The following is an 18,965-nucleotide window of genomic DNA, read 5'->3' as shown; positions in this document are numbered from 1 at the left end:
GCAAAAGAATCAAAGGTTCAGTTCTGGTATGATTATTTCTCTGCAAACAATCAACTGTTGCTGAAGCTCTGGGTGACTGTCTCTCAATTTGTCATGTAAGGTTTGTGATTTATATTTAGTTTCATGTAATTTATTTAAGAATTTAAATTTAAGCTAGTGATGTGAGAGTTTTGGTCTGAAGGGATTTAATGATCAAATTACAGGTATTTCTATGTCCATTGTGATTTTGCTTAAAAGAAAAGCCTAACAGTGCGTACTCAGAGGCTACTGGGAGTTTTCTTTTTACATTGATAGAGATTTTGGTGGGTAAACAGCAAAACAGATTTGCATTAGACTTTCAGTTTAGAAGGTCAGATAGATTTTTCTCATTTTTGATGAGGGAAAACATCCATATCTTTAAGAAAACTTTTGGGTTATGATTTGGCAGTTAGGCAGAACTCTTGGTTGAAGCTCATTGTGAGAATCAGTTGCTCCCAAACATAAAAGATAGTTTTGAGTGTAGAGGAATAGATTATCTCAGTATAAGGAGCTAGTTTGAACATTTCATATCAAAAGTGTTTGAAAACCTGGAATGGGTTATTTGTAGCTGGGAAAGTCTAAACTCCGTGGTATGAAAACTCCAGGAATAGGATAGCAGATTCTCAAGATGGGTCATTTAAGCCACCATCGTAAAATAAATCAAAGATACTGGAAATTTGAAACAAAAACAAATTGCTGGAGAAACTCAGCAGGTGTGGCAGTATCTGTAGAGAGAAAGCAGAGTTGTAGATGTGATAGCAAAGGGAATTCTTTCTCTTATGAGTGCTGTGAAAGAGATGCTTTTAGGATTAGTGGGATTTTTTTTCACCATATGTTTCGAAAACTTATGTTATGCGCAAGTATGGATTGTTCTATTTTATCTTCATTTCTTTTGCAAATTAACTTCTGTTTTCATATTCAAACTGAATCTGCAAAATTACATGTTTTTTATTCACTTGTGGGATGTGTGCATCATGTGCTTGGCCAGCATTTATCGCCTGTCCATAGTTGCCCATGAGAACATGGTGGTGAGCTGCTGCAGCCATGTGCTGTAGAAAACCCACAATACTGTTTTGGTGGGGTGGGGTTGCGTGTTCTGGTGCAAGTTCTGTGAAAGAACTCATCGTTGATACCAAGAGCAAAATGATCTATCAACCCTGATTTAATTGTGGGATCTGACTTATCTTCTAATAATATTAGTTACAGATGAATCATCATTTCATATGTCTTGAGCAGAGGCACACACCATGCCATGTGAATGGTATCAGTGCATAAGTATTTTACGATGAGCTGCATTATTTGCCATGATACTGAGGATCTGATATTCACAAAAGAATGGTTTCCTTTAAGAAATATGTTTCTTGTGTTTTCAGAGCATTTTTGCTGCTCCAGAATACTGAAGATGAAGAAAAGCTTAAGTATGCACAGAGAAATTGGATGCGAGCTTTATGGTAAATTGTAAATTTCTGCTGAGCAAAAGATGTTTTACCAGTTATCTTCTGTCATTTTGTTTCTGAAAATGAATGCTATAAAACATATTTAGAATCTGTGTCCCAGTCAGCTTTCTTTAAACAACTCCATACAATGTTCCCTATATTGTATGAAACTCAGTTACATAGAACATAGAACAATACAGCGCAGTACAGGCCCTTTGGCCCTCGATGTTGCGCCGATCCAAGCCCACCTAACCTACACTAGCCCACTATCCTCCATATGCCTATCCAATGCCCGTTTAAATGCCCATAAAGAGGGGGAGTCCACCACTGCTAGTGGCAGGGCATTCCATGAGCTCACGACTCGCTGAGTAAAGAATCTACCCCTAACATCTGTCCTATACCTACCACCCCTTAATTTAAAGCTATGCCCCCTCGTACTAGCTGACTCCATACGTGGAAAAAGGTTTTCATGGTCAACCCTATCTAAATCCCTAATCATCTTGTGCACCTCTATCAAGTCACCCCTAAACCTTCTTTTCTCCAATGAAAACAGCCCCAAGTGCCTCAGCGTTTCCTCATAGGATCTTCCTACCATACCAGGCAACATCCTGGTAAACCTCTTCTGCACCCGTTCCAGTGCCTCCTCATCCTATAGTATGGCGACCAAAACTGCACACAATACTCCAGATGCGGCCGCACCAGAGTCTTATACAGCTGCAACATGACCTCAGGACTCCGGAACTCAATTCCTCTACCAATAAAAGCCAGTACGCCATATGCCTTCTTCACCGCACTATTTACCTGGGTGGCAACTTTCCGAGATCTGTGTACGTGGACACCAAGATCCCTCTGCTCATCCACACTACCAAGTATCCGACCATTAGCCCAGTACCCCATCTTCTTGTTACTCTTACCAAAGTGAATCACTTCACACTTAGCTACATTGAACTCCATTTGCCACCTTTCTGCCCAGCTCTGCAGCTTCTCTATATCACACTGTAACCTGACACATCCTTCTTCACTGTCAACAACTCCACCGACTTTCGTATCATCCGCAAACTTGCTCACCCAACCTTCTAGCCCCTCCTCCAGGTCATTTATAAAAATGACAAACAGCAATAGTCCCAAAACAGATCCTTGCGGAACACCACTAGTAACTGCACTCCAAGATGAACCTTTACCATCAACTACTACCCTCTGTCTTCTTCCAGCCAGCCAATTCCTAATCCAAACCTCCAACTCACCCTCAATGCCATACCTCCGTATTTTTTGCAGTAGCCTACCATGGGGAACCTTATCAAACGCCTTACTAAAATCCATATACACCACATCTACCGCTTTACCCTCGTCCACCTCCTTAGTCACCTTCTCAAAGAATTCAAAAAGGTTTGTGAGGCACGACCTGCCCTTCACAAAACCATGCTGACTATCCTTGATCATATTATTCCTATCCAGATGTTCATAAATCCTATCCCTTACAATTCTCTCTAAGACTTTGCCCACAACAGAAGTGAGGCTCACCAGCCTATAGTTACTAGGGTTATCCCTACTCCCCTTCTTGAACAAGGGAATCACATTTGCTATCCTCCAGTCTTCTGGCACTATTCCTGTAGACAACGAGTACCTAAAAATCACGGCCAATGGCTCTGCAATCTCTTCCCTTGCTTCCCAGAGAATCCTAGGATAAATGCCAACAGGCCCAGGGGACTTATCTGTTTTTACCCTTTTGTAGTTGGTCTTATTTTTTTTGGACTTTTCATAATGTTTAATGGTTTGCAGGAAGATAGTGTCATTGTAATAATCACTGCATAAGTAAATCTGGGAGCATTGATTCAAATCACACTTGGGTAGCTGGGTGTAGTTCAAAATTAATCAATTAATTTGTCAATCATAAATAATCCAAAAAGAAATTAGTTACAATAATAGTGATCTCAAAGCTATCATTGAATGTGGTAAAAACCATCTGGTTCATTAATGACCCTTAAGGAAGGAAGTCTGTCAGACTTATCTGACTTCAAACCATAGCAGAGTGCTAGACTCAAAACCTGCCACAAGATAATTAGGGATGGGCAACAGATGCTGGCATTGCCTGTGACATCCACATTCCATGAAAGAACAAATTGAATTTTTTTAAAATTGAGTTCAGAAATGAGTATGATGCTCTTATCAAACTGATGAAGGAGCGGCGCTCCGAAAGCTAGTGTGCTTCCAATTAAACCTGTTGGACTATAACCTGGTGTTGTCATTTTTAACTTATCAAACTAGATATGGAGTGGTGTTTTGATGTCTGCAGATATACTTGAATATACCAGGGGTCTCTTTTTTTTAGGGATCATCTTGAGATTTCTTCAGAGCTACATTTTGATTTTTGGGGGTTGATTATTCCTTTCATTTTCAGGGACTATTTTTTAAAAATTCACTCGAATGCCTTAATTAGGTATAATGCTTTCAGAAAGTAATGATTTGGAGATGCCAGTGTTAGACTGGGGTGGATAAAGCCAAAAATCTCTCCACACCAGGTTATAGTCCAACAGGTTTATTTGAAAGCACTAGCTTTCAGAGTGCTGCTCCTTCATCAGATGGTTGTGGACTCTTATACTCTTCAACCACCTGATGAAGGTGCAGCGCTCTGAAAGCTAGTGCTTCCAAATAAGCCAGTTGGACTATAACCTGGTGTTTTGATTTTTAATGTCAGAAAGTAATTGTTTCTTCTGTATTTGTCTTAATGTTTGGGAAATTTAGACTTTAGCAGAAGCAGGTTTAGAGTTAACCAATATTCACAATAACTATCAACAGACCATTAAATGTAAACCCATAAACACAGAGGAAACCTTAAATTTCCTGGGTATCACCTTATTTAAATTGACAACAATCATAAGCAAGCAACAAAAGATTTTGTTAAATATGTGACACACATTCCATAAATTAAGTAATTTGTAGGCAACTTGTTAGTTCAATGACTTGAAGTTTTTCTGACTCCCAGTTGCTGAGTATTCTTTTGTTGATAGGTATAAAACTGCCCAAGCACCCCTCTTTCCACCCCTCCCCCTCCCCCTCATATATATCGCCTCCCATTTGTACTGCAATTTTCTGACCTCTCAGATTTCGGATCCACTGACAAAGAAAGAAAGGCAGAGGCCTGAGCACAGGACGGCAACAGAATGGTACGCAGGACAGAAAAGCCTAGTGCCTAGTTTAGGATCTATTGCATCCTGCTTGCCCATGATATCCTCATCACCCAGTTTCACCCTTTCAAAGAGTATGATAGGATGTGGCGTAGTAACTGCGCTGCAGAGGGTACCCTTGCAAGATGTGAGGGTGACTGTTGTGAGATTTCGGCTGGTGGCACGTGCTCTTCAAAGATTTAAGAATTTGTCCATAACTCTGTGATCAATGGAGAAAGCAAGAAGAGATAAAGATATCTAACCTCTGAAATCGAAGCCTCCATAGTGTTTAGGTTTCCTCAAGTATCTGAGTTATGAATGTGGCAAATAGCATCCCTTTCATTTTTGCATTATTCCTAGTCACTCTGTCCACTAGGGATGCACATCTCACTTTCCTCATGATCAGCTGCACTAATATATCCATCGCTACCTTCTCCATTTTGCTCCAAATTGGACATGCCTCCAAGCATTGTGTCCTATCTTTTTTTTAGATTACTTAGTGTGGAAACAGGCCCTTCGGCTCAACAAGTCCACACCGACCCTCTGAAGAGCAACCCACCCAGACCCATTCCCCTATGTTTGCCCCCTCACCAAACACTACAGGCTATTTAGTACGGCCAGCTCACCTAACCTGCACATTTTTGGACTGTGGGAGGAAACCGGAGCACCCGGAGGAAACCTACACAGACACTGGGAGAATATGCAAACTCCACACAGACAGTTGCCTGAGGCAGGAATTGAACCCAGGTCTCTGGCGCTGTGAGGCAGCAAGTGCTAACCACTGTGCCGTGCAAGAACAAAAGGAGAAAAGTCTATTGCTGGACTCTATGACCAGTGCCATTAACTCATTAATATAAGTTGCAGTTATCCATGCTGGCAAGTTTCCAGCCTGACTGAAAATCCCTCTGAAGGTTCAGGCTGTGCCCTGTGCACTCATTCCTCAGGCTCAGGCTGTTCAGTTGGAAAGTCTCCTGGAGGTTGAATATCCATAGTAAGTCCTGAGGGTCTGGGCAATGCACTCATCTAGCCAGACTGAGTAAAGTCATTGAACCTCTACCAGCAATGCGTCAGGTTCCTCCTACACTGCCACATTCTGTTGTTTCATTTCACATAATCACAGGAGGGGTATGGCGCGGAAGGTGACTATTCAGTTCATTGTGTCTGTACTTGGTTCTCAAATGAGTGGCCTTTATCTAGAGCCAATCTCCTGCTTTTTTTCCCATACCTTTTGAGCATTATTTCTATCCAAGTAATTGCTCAGTGCCCTCTTGAATGCCTTCACTACATGTTTACGCAGTGCATTCCATACCCTAACTACTTGCTATGTGAAAAAGTATTTTCTCACCCCAAATTTACTACTTTTGCAAATCACTTTAAATCTATGCCCTCTAAATTTTGATTCTTTTAGAGCATTTTGCATGTCTGCTTGAAATAGATGGTGGTCGTCCTTTGCTACCCTCGGGAAAGAAGCTCTTTTTCAGTAGTTCATTGCCTCTGTGAGGATGTCCTGAGTTTGCTTCTGTAAAGTGATGGGCAGTTCTGAGCCTCTGCCTTTCTTAGACCATGTTTACCACTGCAAATAAATGAGTAAAACAATGGTCACAATAATGGTTGCTGTGGTAATTCAACTCTGTACTTACACAGAACATAGAACAATACAGCACAGAACAGGCCCTTCGGCCCACGATGTTGTGCCGAACATTTGTCCTAGCTTAAGCACCTATCCATGTACCTATCCAATTGCCGCTTAAAGGTCACCAATGATTCTGACTCTGCCACCCCCACAGGCAGCGCATTTCATGCCCCGACCACTCTCTGGGTAAAGAACCTATCCCTGACATCCCCTCTATATCTTCCATCCTTCACCTTAAATTTATGTCCCCTGTAACACTCTGTTGTACCCAGGGAAAAAGTCTCTGACTGTCTACTCTATCTATTCCCCTGATCATCTTATAAACCTCTATCAAGTCACCCCTCATCCTTCGCCGTTCCAATGAGAAAAGGCCTAGCACTCTCAACCTATTCTCCATTCCAGGCAACATCCTGGTAAATCTCCTCTGCACTATCTCCAAAGCTTCCACATCTTTCCTAAAGTGAGGCAACCAGAACTGCGCACAGTACTCCAAATGTGGCCTTACCAAGGTCCTATACAGCTGCAACATCACCTCACGACTCTTGAATTCAATCCCTCTGCTAATGAACGCTAATACACCATAGGCCTTCTTACAAGCTCTATCCACCTGAGTGGCAACTTTCAAAGATCTATGAACATAGACCCCAAGATCCCTCTGCTCCGCCACCTTACTAAGAACCCTACCGCTAACCCTGTATTCTGCATTCTTATTTGTCCTTCCAAAATGGACAACCTCACACTTGACAGGGTTGAACTCCATCTGCCACTCCTCAGCCCAACTCTGCATCATATCTAAGTCCCTTTGCAGCCGACAACAGCCCTCCTCACTATCCACAACTCCACCAATCTTTGTATCGTCTGCAAATTTACTGACCCACCCTTTGACTCCCTCTTCCAAGTCATTAATAAAAATTACAAACAGCAGAGGACCCAGAACTGATCCCTGCGGGACTCCACTTGTAACTGGGCTCCAGGCTGAGTATTTACCATCTACCACCACTCTCTGACTTCGACCGGTTAGCCAGTTCTCTATTCAACTGGCCAAATTTCCCACTATCCCATGCCTTCTGACTTTCCGCATAAGCCTACCTTATCAAATGCCTTACTAAAATCCATGTATACTACATTCACTGCTCTACCCTCATTCACATTGTCACCTCCTCAAAGAATTCAATAAGACTTGTAAGGCAAGACCTACCCCTCTCAAATCCGTGCTGGCTGTCCCTAATCAAGCAGTGTCTTTCCAGATACTCATAAATCCTATCCCTCAGTACCCTTTCCATTACTTTGTCTACCACCAAAGTAAGCCTAACTGGCCTGTAATTCCCGGGGTTATCCCTATTCCCTTTTTTGAACAGAGGCACAACATTCGCCACTCTCCAGTCCCCTGGCACCCTACCACCTCCTCTCTCCACCCCCCCCAATGTTGAAAGTACTTGCTACTGTTACGACGCACTCCCTTCCACACTTACAGCTGCTAAATAGCTCCCTAAGCCACACTCATGGACTGCTGCTGTGAAAATAGATAAATTGGATTGTTTCTTCATTAGATAAAAATATGAAGCTAAATCAGGATAATCTATTCTTTCAAATTTAACATAAGGCTGATTGTAATCTTTAAATAACTGCCAATCCTTATATTTTAATCATTTTCAATGTGTTTTGTTCTTATATAATTTATTACATTTGATGTTGCATTTTGTAGCATGCAGCAAATCCAAAAATAATCCAGACCTATGACAGCTCTCATACAAACAGTGACAGCAAACAATCCTTTCGTTGCATCCAAATGGAGAGAACCAAAAAGGAAGTTAGTCAGATTTTAAGTTTTAAAGTTATTACACATATCTAGCCTGGATAATAGATCTCCAGTTCAATTAATTAAATGTGTTTGATTAATGTTTTGGTTACTGTTACATTTGGAGTTTTTATCTTGATGGATTAAACAAAGGTCAGTTTTAATGTGACTGCCCTGGAAGGCATTGATATTGCTCTGTATTTACCTTGTGGGTAATAACGCAAGCAGTGTGAAGTTGACCTTGTTGCTACATCGAAGTCACCTTTCTATTTTTTTAGTGCTGCAGGTCAGTACCGGGAGGCCATTGAGACTTACATGTTGAACCCTTTTGTGGAGTTTGATGACATAATTAGTCTTGCTCTGGTTTACTTGAAGAAAGGGCTTCTTCAGGAAAGTGCCAAAGGTAAAGATGGACTTAGCATGAACTAGGAATGTGGGGCGAGCCTGAAAGTTGAATATTCCTGTGTAAAATGTTCAGTATTAGTATTGATGTATCAGTTTGTATCTTCATTTAACCAATATATAATGCACCTGGATTAAACTATGAAATATATATATTTAACTGTTTATAAATCAAGTTACAGTGACCTGGATTTTGAGGTCAGCAGTGAAACAGTAGTGATCACCACTGCCCCCCAAAAATTTGCCTATAAAGATCGAATGATTTCTGTGTGTACTTTTAGCTCTCTCCCACTGTGAATCTTGTGTCAAGTGGATCTCCAGGCATCCAGCAACTGTGATGCCATCAAGTCAGCTAAACAGCATATACATTGAAGTATTTTCATGAAAAGCAAATTGCACCAATTATCCTTCACTTTGTGAATATAATCTGAGAGATCAAAATAAATGACTACAACATATGGAATTAAGATAGAAATTGAGATACCATAAATTTAACAATGTCTCTGCCTTTTAAATATGTGGAGACATTTGACATTTACAAATAAAATGTTTCAGCAGTGATTACATTTACCACTGCACCCTTGGGAGAAATGTAAAATCAGAGACACACAATTTCTCAATTTCCATGTTTAACTCAACATCTGGATATCATATGCTTCAGAAGAAGCATTAGCACTACTGTTGTCATCTGCGTGTGTGGCTACTAAGGATAGCTGGTCGTGTCGTTTCGTGGCTAGTTGGTGACACGTAGATGACAAGCAACATGAATTCGACTGGGACAACACTACTATTATAGGACAAGCCAAACAGAGAACAGCCAGGGAATTCCTAGAGGCATGGCACTCATCCACAGATTCAATCAATCAGCACATCGATCTGGACCCAATATACCGACCACTGCAACGGACAGCTGGAACTGACAACCGGAAGCGGCAGGTCCAAACCACTACAAATGCCGGAGGAAAGATCACAGAAGCGCTTCACAGGAGGCTCCCAAGCACTGAGGATGTCACCTAGACAGGGGACGAAACGTCTGCAACACAAATTCCCAGCTCGGCAAACAGAACCACAACGAGTACCTGAGCTATGAATCTTCTCATAGGCACTACTGGTTTTGCTATCATTGCCGCCACAAAATTTGAGCCTTTCTTGAAGTGGAAAAGAGAAAGCTGTTAAAAGATTAATAACAATCACTATTGTGTTTCAGTGTAATTCCTGTCTGAATCTGATTTCTGCAACCTTGCACAGGAAAATACTATAAAATGCCACCTTGAAGAAAGCGATTTAGTTTTGACGAGTGAATTCTTGCATTTTATCATCCAATTAGTATTCTAAAATTTATTAAGTAGGTAGGCATAATTATTTCTATTATACCTGAGTTCTTTTTTTTCTTTAATAACAAGCTGATCAGTTAAGGTTTTGTAGGGTATTTTTGACTCATTTTGTATTTTTACAGCTTATGAAAAGGCTTTAACTATTGCCCGTACGGAGAACGAGAAGGCACACATAATGATTGCACTTGCAATGATTGCTTTCAAAGAGGGTAGAATAGATAATGCCAAGACTTTACTCTTCAAATGGTAAGTATCTGCAAAAAATATTATTTGTGACTTGCCATTCCAATTTTCAGTTACTTGTATGTGTCTAGTTTTGTTCTTTGTAATTAATAGACTTTGGTAATTAAAAGACCTTTGAAGTAATTTGAATCTAACGTACAAAGATTGAGTGTCTGTAAAACAAATTACATTTTCAGATAGCATGAGCTATTAGATGAGTAGTTACTCGCCACATTAAAAAAAACTGTGATTCCTGCGCACACAGAAAGAGTGAAGTCTACCAAATGAAATAATTCTTTGTGCTATCTGAACACCAGTAGTGATGCAAACTTTAAAATTCTTGATTGAATTTTTAAAAAGCACCCAATTTCTCAGTGCCTTTTCAGAATTTACCATGTTCCAGGTGAAAGTTGGGGTTTACTGCAGTATTTTGCTGAAGTCTGTTGATTTTTCTGAGCTTTCTACACTTTAGAACATGAGGGAGAGAGAACAAATATAAATGGTTTTGAAATAGAATCTGGGCACTGTTTGGAAAAGAGACCTTAGCAAGGTTGCATTTATTGCCCTGCATATTAATTGGTCCCATCGTGAATTTTGGTCATCTTGTGAGCTTCCTGAGATCATCCATACGGCAATCAAAGTATGCCACTAATGATGTAGTTTATTATGAATGCTGTGGGACTGTGTTCAATGCAGGAGTACTGATCATTCAGTTTATTTTTGTTCATTCATCAATGTGGGTGTCATTGGCTACACCAATGCTTATTACCTATCCCTAGAGGCTGTTAAAAAGGTAGTGTTGAGTGGTTCCCTGAATCTCAGCAATCCATAGGTGTTGGTACACCCACAGTGCCATTGAGAAAGAACTTCCAAGATGAATGATGTTCCACAATGCCACACAGTAATAGTGAAGGGTGCTGATACAGTTCCATGTCAGGAAAGTGTGTGGCTTAGAAGGGAATTTGCAGGTGGTGGTCTTCCCAATTATCTACTGCACTTATCCTCCCAGATGGTTGTGGTCATTGGTCTGGAAGATGTTGAAGGAGCCTTGGTCAATTAGATGGTACACTTTTGTTACTGTCTATCAGTGATGGAGTAAATAAATATTTGTGTAAGTGATGCCAATCAAGTAGGCTGCTTTGTCCTGGAAGCATCCTATGTGATTGGAACGGAAAACATCCTGGCAAGGGGGTTGTGTTCCATCACACTCCTGACTAGTGCTTTATCGATGGTAATGCCATTGAATGTCAAGAGACAATGTTGAATTCTCTCTTGTTAGAGATGCTAATGTTACTTGCCACTTGTCACCCCAAACTAAGCATTATCTAGGTTTGTGGCATTTCGAAATGAATTGTTTCAGAATCTGAGAGTTGCAACTATTGTTGAACATTGTGCAGGTGATCAGCTGCTTCAGAAAGAAAACCTTCCCTTCATCATTAGGTCAAAACTGATGGATGTTCAGTGAAGGTGGCTGAGCCTATGACACTACCCTGGGCAGTTAAGGGCTCTCATGGTGCAGTATTAGTGGCCCTACCTCTGAGCCAGAGGGACTGAGTTCACAACCCACTTCTGACATAGTGGTGGAGATGAAGTAGAAAATCAGCCTTGATTAAAATGGATGGCAGAGCAGGTTCAATTTCAATTTTTTTTATTTAAGTAACAATTACTCTATTATGTGCTTCAACAGAGGATGGAACAAATGGTATATATGTGAGTGAACAAATACATACATTGTAGTTAAAGATACATTCTTAACTGATAAGGCAACATAAGCTTAATAACCTGTTCTTATTTTTGTTTGTTCAAAAAAAAACTAGGGTAGAGAACTAAAACTAGTTCAGTTATTAAGAAACACAAGGTAAAACTAATGAAAATCATAGCAAAGTGACTTTCCTGACTCCATCATTTGTCCTGGAACATAGCGTTGTAATTCTGTGAACATACCAAGCTTTGTTTCGCAATGAGCATCACAATCTCTTTTATAATGTGAATTCAAACAAGGACAAAATAGGGTGAAAATCCGAAGTACAAACCAAATAAGCTGGAAAAGCTCCTTTCAGGCAGTATCCAAGAAGAGAGAAAATGTTGACGTTTTAGGGCAATTTCCTTTCATCAGAATTAAAGAGAAATAGAGATTTAAGGCTTTTTAAGCCATTTAAACTGTGATGACAGGTGATTGGGAAGTGTAAAATCTCAACATTCGAAAGCATTCTATGACACAACTGCGACGTTTCATTAGATGATGATTTGGAGGTGCCAGTGTTGGACTGGGGTGTATAGAGTTAAAAATTGCACAACACCAGGTTATAGTTCAACAGGTTTATTTGGAAGCACTAGCTTTGAGTGCTGCTGCTTCATCAGGTAGTTGGGGAGTATAATCTGAAAGCTAGTGCTTCCAAATAAACTTGTTGGGCTATAACCTGGTGTTTTGTGATTTTTTAAAAAAAAACTCATTGGATGATGTGCGCTTTCAATGGGATTGATAATTATTAATTATTTTGGACAGTTTAGATTTCCACAACAGCCGCAGTATTCAATTTTACAGCATGGATCACTGTTTACTAGGAACTTGCTTAACAAGCCTCAGGAAGAAAATGGCCCTGTAATCTCTAGACTATCAATCCAGAAACTCAGCTAATGTCCAGGGGACCTGAGTTCAAATCCTGCCATGACAGATTAAGTTCAAATTCCACAATAAAGAATCTGGATTTAAGGGTCTAATGATGATGACCATAAAGTCTTGGAGGATGTTGGAAAAACCCATCTGGTTCACTAATGCCATTTATGGAAGGAAATCTGACATCCTTATCTGGTCAGACCCATGTGTCTCCTGACCCAAAGCAATGTGGTGGACTCTTGACTGCCTTCTGAGGAATGAGCAATAAATGCCTAGCCAGAGACACCCAAATTCCATGAGTTAATTGCAGAAAAACTTTCTAGTGGAAACAATTTGCAGCCAGCAAGGAAGAGCAATCTTTAGCCTCTTCCCATTAGATTTGACATTATTTTAAATTCTCTTCCATATAATCTCTCCCTTAGCTTCCAATGAGACCATGGCTAATTTGCTCAAAAATAAACGTCTATTTTCTTTAAAGTATCGAAATCCAAGATGCACTCCTCTCAAGACCAACCCTTAGGTGTGATGCCCAGATCTGTTTACAGTATACCAGTTGTAATCGAAGCTTGGACTTTATATAGCTGTAGCTTAACTTCAAACCTCTTGCATTTTATAATGTCAGATGTAAAGATTGTCATTCCATTAGTCTTTTTGATTTTTTTGTTGATGCTGCTCCTGTTCCTGATATCTTAATGTATTTGCATGGATTGCTTCATCTTCTAGCTATTCACTATTTTGGAAGTGCACTCTGTTTCTATCCTATTCAGGGCCTAAATGAATGATTTCACATTCACCTGGATTTAAACTCTTTGTCACAGTTTTCCTAATTCACCTATGAATGGCTTTTTGCAATCTTATGCTTCCATTTACACTACTTAGAATACTGCCTACCTTCAGCAAATCTAGATATCTGGCTTTCCTTTCCATCCCATCAATTAAATTGCTAATAAATATGGAAAACACCGAGGCACAAATACAGATCCCAGGTTTTTGAAAAGGAGGAATGCAAATTAGCAACCAAGATTATTCTTCCTGCCAGAATGCAACAGTTTAGTTTTTAAATTAATTGGTCAATTATTGATTTTACAATCTTATTAATGTATTCTTGTTTTGTGTTGCAGTCTTCCTCAGCATTAATTATATCCCCCAACTTAGCAAGGTGCACAGATTTTAAACTTTAAAGGTAACCAGTAGCAGTAAGAGTACCACTGCCCATATTTTTTCAGGCTAAGTAATTACCCTTCACCTCTCCTAAGCCTAGCAAAAATGGATTAATTGGTCATCCATCTAATTGCAGTTTTTGAACCTAATATTTTGGATAGAAAATACTGTAAGATTTACTGAATTACATTGGCAGCAGTTGAAATGATTCGTTGTATATAAGGTTTGACAGAGAAGGTACAAAATATATCATCATCTTTATTTTTTGTTTTAATTTATTTAATAATTGTGAATATATTGTATATTGAAAGGTTGCCAATCTTGAATGCTTACATTATTGAATAACAAAGTTAATTTTGTTCTGTTAATTCTACTTTTTGTATAATTTGTTTAAAAGTTCCATGCTGAAGGAGCCCAGTGTAGAAAGTCTGCAGGCTTTATGTGCTCTGGGTCTGTCGAAGAAGGATACCACCCTCACTACAGCAGCACTTAATGAACTGTTCAAACATTCAGATAAAATCAACTCAACCTATGAAACCTGCCTTCTTTCTTCAGGGATGTTTTCTTTGCAAGCAAACAGTTTAGCTGTGCAGAGACAAGCAGCTAAAGCTGTCCATAGGTAAGAAAAGTTGACGTAAGTCCGTACTCTAATATATTAATGAGATTTTGTACAATTTGCACTATGAAGAGAATTTAAAATGAGTGTATGCTGTTCTCTTGTTCTCTATGATTTATACCTTAATAACAGAATAATAGCTGTATTATTGCATCTTGGCAAAATAGAACATAGAACAACACAGCGCAAAACAGGCCCTTTGGCCCTCGATGTTGCACCAACCTGTGAACTATTCTCAGCTCATCTCCCTATACTATCCCATTGTCATCCATGTGCTTATCCAAGGATTGTTTAAATCTCCCTTATGCGGCTGAGTTAACTACATTGGCAGGTAGGGCATTCCATGCCCTTACCATCTCTGAGTAAAACACCTGCCTCTGACATCTGTCTTAAATCTGTCATCCCTCAATTTGTACTTATGCACTCTCATACAAGCTATCACCATCATCCTAGGAAAAAGATTTTCACTGTCTACCCTATCTAATCCTCTGATCATTTTGTATGTCTCTATCAAATCGCCCCTTCGCCGCTGCCTTTCCAATGAGAACAGAACCAAGTCTCTCAGCCTTTCCTCATAAGACCTTCCCTCCAGACCAGGTAACATCCTTGTAAATCTCCTCTGCACCTTTTCCAGTGCTTCCACATCCTTCCCAAAGTATGGTGACCAGAACTGTACACAATATTCCAAGTGTGGCCGCACCAGCGTTTTGTATAGTTGCAGCATGATATTGCGGTTCTGGAACTCAATCCCTTTGCCAATGAAACCTCACACCATATGCCGCCTTAACAGCACCATGAATCCGGGTGGCAACTTTCAGGGATCTATATACACTGACTCCAAGATCCTTCTGCACATCCACACTACCAAGAACCTTTCCATTGACCCAGTACTCTGCCTTCCTGTTATTCTTCCCAAAGTGCATCACCTCACATTTAGCTGCATTGAACTCCATTTGCCACCTCTCAGCCCAATTCTGCAGTTTATCCAAGTCCCCTTACAACCTGTAACATTCTTCCAAACTGTCCACTACTCCACCAATACAGGTGTTAGTCTGTGATACTGATACAACTTAAGCTGAAGAAGAAATTTACAGTTTTGATTATTTCCAAGGATACCACAGTAGATCCTATCTTCAAAGCTTCAAGATCACTTTTAACTCAATTTTTGAAATTTTAAATGTCGACCGTTGTGATGAAGTCTAATTAAATGGTTGGAATTTAGTTGGAATTCAATTAATGTTCAGAACTACTCAAATTTTTCTTGCAGCTTTACATTTAAACACTTGGTTTGAATTGCAATGATTTTTCCTTACCATTCAGAATTATATTTTCATTTGACATTCACCTTAAGTAGTATTAATAAAAAGCTAAAGTATTTGTAATGAATGATTTTAGAAAATGTATAAAGGATATAAATCAATCTGTGGTAAATGTCCAATGAGGCGGACCATCATAATATTGCAAGCTTGAATGAGATTTGACCTCTGTTACATTATGCTATTTGAAATACAAGTATATATTGCTAATGTATTTAGTTTATTATTAAAGGAGTTTAATTATCACTCTGGCAGGACATGGTATTATGCAATTTTTAAACACTGAAGACATTTGATGAAGTAAAGTTCTTTTTCCAAACTGATTAATAATCACTCAGTAAATGTTTTGCCAAAGAAAATTGAAAGGACGGTTGTATAACGAACAGGTGATTTATGAGTCAAGACCAAATTTAGGGACATCGCAAGAATATGAGTGAAATTGTACATTACAGAAAACCACCTGTATAAGACTTAGCAGCCTAAATACCTGTACTACAAAACAATTGAAAATGGCTAGAAATGAATGCAAAGGTCTACTGAAGCTTAAGTGCAGTGACTACATGCAATTTTGTATGATCAATTTATGATTATGATTATTCACAAACCATCCTTTCCCAAAGCTGAAATGGGGAGACATGTGAAATTACAAGGAAATGAAATGGGGTCTCAGGAAAGTGATGAAGCCCTGCCAGCATCTGACTGTCTGTTCACTAGCTGTAGTAGTAATAGTGCTAATAAGTTGAAAGGACTGTTTGCCTTTATATGCAACCTTTATATCGAGCATTTTGGAATAGTTGGGAAAAGGTGGGAACAGATGAGATCTTTCTGCTGATAGTTGTTACCTTTAGCATGGAGTGGAATTTAATCCAGCCTGCTGCATCAGGAAGCATGGCAGTTGAACCCATTTAATTGTGGGAGAGGCAATATATCTGCCTTCAGTAATGGATAAATCCCTACAGTTATGTCAAAGGTGGAAAGGGCATCATACAGGAAACTCTCCCACTCATGGCATATGTTCATCAGATTTATTAAAGAGACAATTAACACCAATTAATCCGATCCTGCTGTGATTTAGTGATGACTCAGGGGATTAATACACAATTTTTCCATGTTGCCTGAAGACCTCCCAGTAAACTATCAAATTTGTCAGCACTAATTTAAAGTGTTTTGTGTGGTGAGGTAACATTGTCAAGCACTTTGTGCCCATTTGAGGTCCTTGTATAGGGATGGAGGCACTGCTGCTGAAAATCAATCCCCAACTTTGCCTCTGACCCTGCTGTTGTACACCTGTGTCTAAGTACCCAGTGGTGATCCCTGGAGAAGGACCTGGAGCACAAGTGGCACCAGCACTACTGCTATGGCACTTTATCTCCAATGAATGGTCTCTGCTTGACCAGCAGCTCTCTGAACAGGTAGGATTTCTGCCACCATCATCCTAAATCTGAGGAAAGATTCAATCCTGGGAATTTGAACCAACGTAGCTTTCCCACAGTTTCCCCAAGCACTAGGCAGAAAACAATCAGGAACACTGTCTCTGCTATACTTCCATGCAACTGATTTTGCACTGCATTAAATCTGGTTTGTGCTTAGCTAAACTTATAATGAATGTTTTCTTTAGCAATCGTTGTTAGTGGTACATTCGTGTAATATATCTTCTATAATCTACGTATGAGCTTTATTTTACCCACTTCATGCTCTGATAAGTAGTCTTAATTTTAAATTGTGTGGATTCACTCCTTTTAAAGAATATGTATTTATAAATATTGGTCCATTGGTGCAACTTGTAGATTTTAGTGTCATGACATCTGCATTCTTCACAGAAAGCATATTTATATTTAAGTTCAAAAACTATAAATAATATATCCATTTAAACTTTACTTTTCAGCAATCCAGCTGATCCTGCCCTTTGGACATTATTATCCAGACTTGTTCCACAACATACTCCCCAGATGGCAGAAGTAGGTTTATTTTTTTAAAAATTCTATTGTCAGGGGATCTTTTTTCCGCATATTTTCTTACAAGAGAGTTTCTTGTGGTTTTGTGTGTTCCAGCTGTTTATGGTGAGAAAAATGTAATGCTTCAGGTAAATTATTTAGGAGTCACTAGGAACTTTAGCATTGTTTCTGCCAGGTGATGGTAACAAACTAGTAAGGCAGTGTGAAAGAATATGGTTTGAATGGACAGGAACAACATTTAGGATTTTTGCTTTTGTGAGGGAGGCCATAAGATCATAAATCACAGAAGTAGGCAATTTGATAATCCTTAATTCTGTTTCCTGTGTCCTCATAACTCTTGATTCCTTATTGTTTAACAATCTGTCTTTCGACCTTGAAATTATTTAGCAACCCAGTCTTAACAGCACTCTGCAATAAAGATTTCACAGGTTGGCTACCCTCGGAGGGAAAGAAAAAAATCCTTCATATCTGTTTTAAATGAATGACCTTTTATTCTGAGATTATGTCCTCTGCTGTGAGACTCTTCCACAACTTCTCTACCTTGTCAAACTTCCTAAGAACCTTTTTGTATGTTTCAACAATGTCTCCTCTCAAATTCCAGTGAGTACAAGTTCAACTTCTCTTTAGAAAATCCCTTCATATCTGGAACTAAATTAATGAACCTTCACTGGACGGCCTCAAATTTCAATATATATTTCCCTAGATGAGGAGACTAAACTGTTCACGGGTTTGCAGGCTTCAAGCCAATCAAGTCCCACTCAGGCATTTAACTGGCACATGTTGAGTCTTTCCCACTATTTAAGACTCCAGTGACAAAAACTCAGCTTCCCAGAAGCTGCTAGCCAATCAAATGCAGCAACTCTCCAATGGAGAACAGTGGCTAGCTACCAGTGGTCAGGGGATTTTGCCAGGGATTGTTGGTAGATCCCTAGATTGTAAGTGTTGGAAACTGCAACATTTTGTCAACTTATTCAGAGTTTGGATTATTCTGATATGATCTGCAATGTTTGTTATAGTAGTGAAATAATAGATACAGGAAACAAATATTACAGTACCATATGTACATTTGTTGCCTTGAGTATTTCCCTACAACATTCATAGTCGTAAATGTAACTGAAGTTTCCTAACCAGCAAGTTCCATTCCAAACCACTCACCATCCTGACTTGGAAATATATTTCCATTTCCTCTGTGTTATTGGGTCAAAATCCTGGAATTCCCTCTCCAGTAGCATTATAGGTCTGCCTACAGTACATGGTCTGGCAGCAATTCTAGATGCCAGTTTATCATCACCT

The 18,965-nt window shown here is 39.5% G+C and overlaps 1 protein-coding gene across 2 annotated transcripts in view; it reads left to right on the top strand.

Moving 5' to 3' along the window:
• skic3 (SKI3 subunit of superkiller complex) overlaps positions 1–18,965 on the top strand; it is a 125,135-nt gene that overhangs the window by 79,446 nt on the left and 26,724 nt on the right. For both annotated transcript variants that reach the window (XM_072583159.1, XM_072583168.1), the window contains exons 28-32: positions 1,392–1,469; positions 8,328–8,452; positions 9,908–10,031; positions 14,183–14,404; positions 17,603–17,675. In XM_072583159.1, coding sequence (XP_072439260.1) covers positions 1,392–1,469; positions 8,328–8,452; positions 9,908–10,031; positions 14,183–14,404; positions 17,603–17,675 — 622 coding nt within the window. The remainder of the gene's footprint in view (positions 1–1,391; positions 1,470–8,327; positions 8,453–9,907; positions 10,032–14,182; positions 14,405–17,602; positions 17,676–18,965) is intronic.

This window comes from Chiloscyllium punctatum, chromosome 2 (assembly GCF_047496795.1).
Source record: "Chiloscyllium punctatum isolate Juve2018m chromosome 2, sChiPun1.3, whole genome shotgun sequence".
Lineage (NCBI taxonomy): Eukaryota > Metazoa > Chordata > Chondrichthyes > Orectolobiformes > Hemiscylliidae > Chiloscyllium > Chiloscyllium punctatum.
The sequence above is the reverse complement of the archived record's forward strand: the minus strand, read 5'-3'. Positions and strand labels throughout refer to the sequence as shown.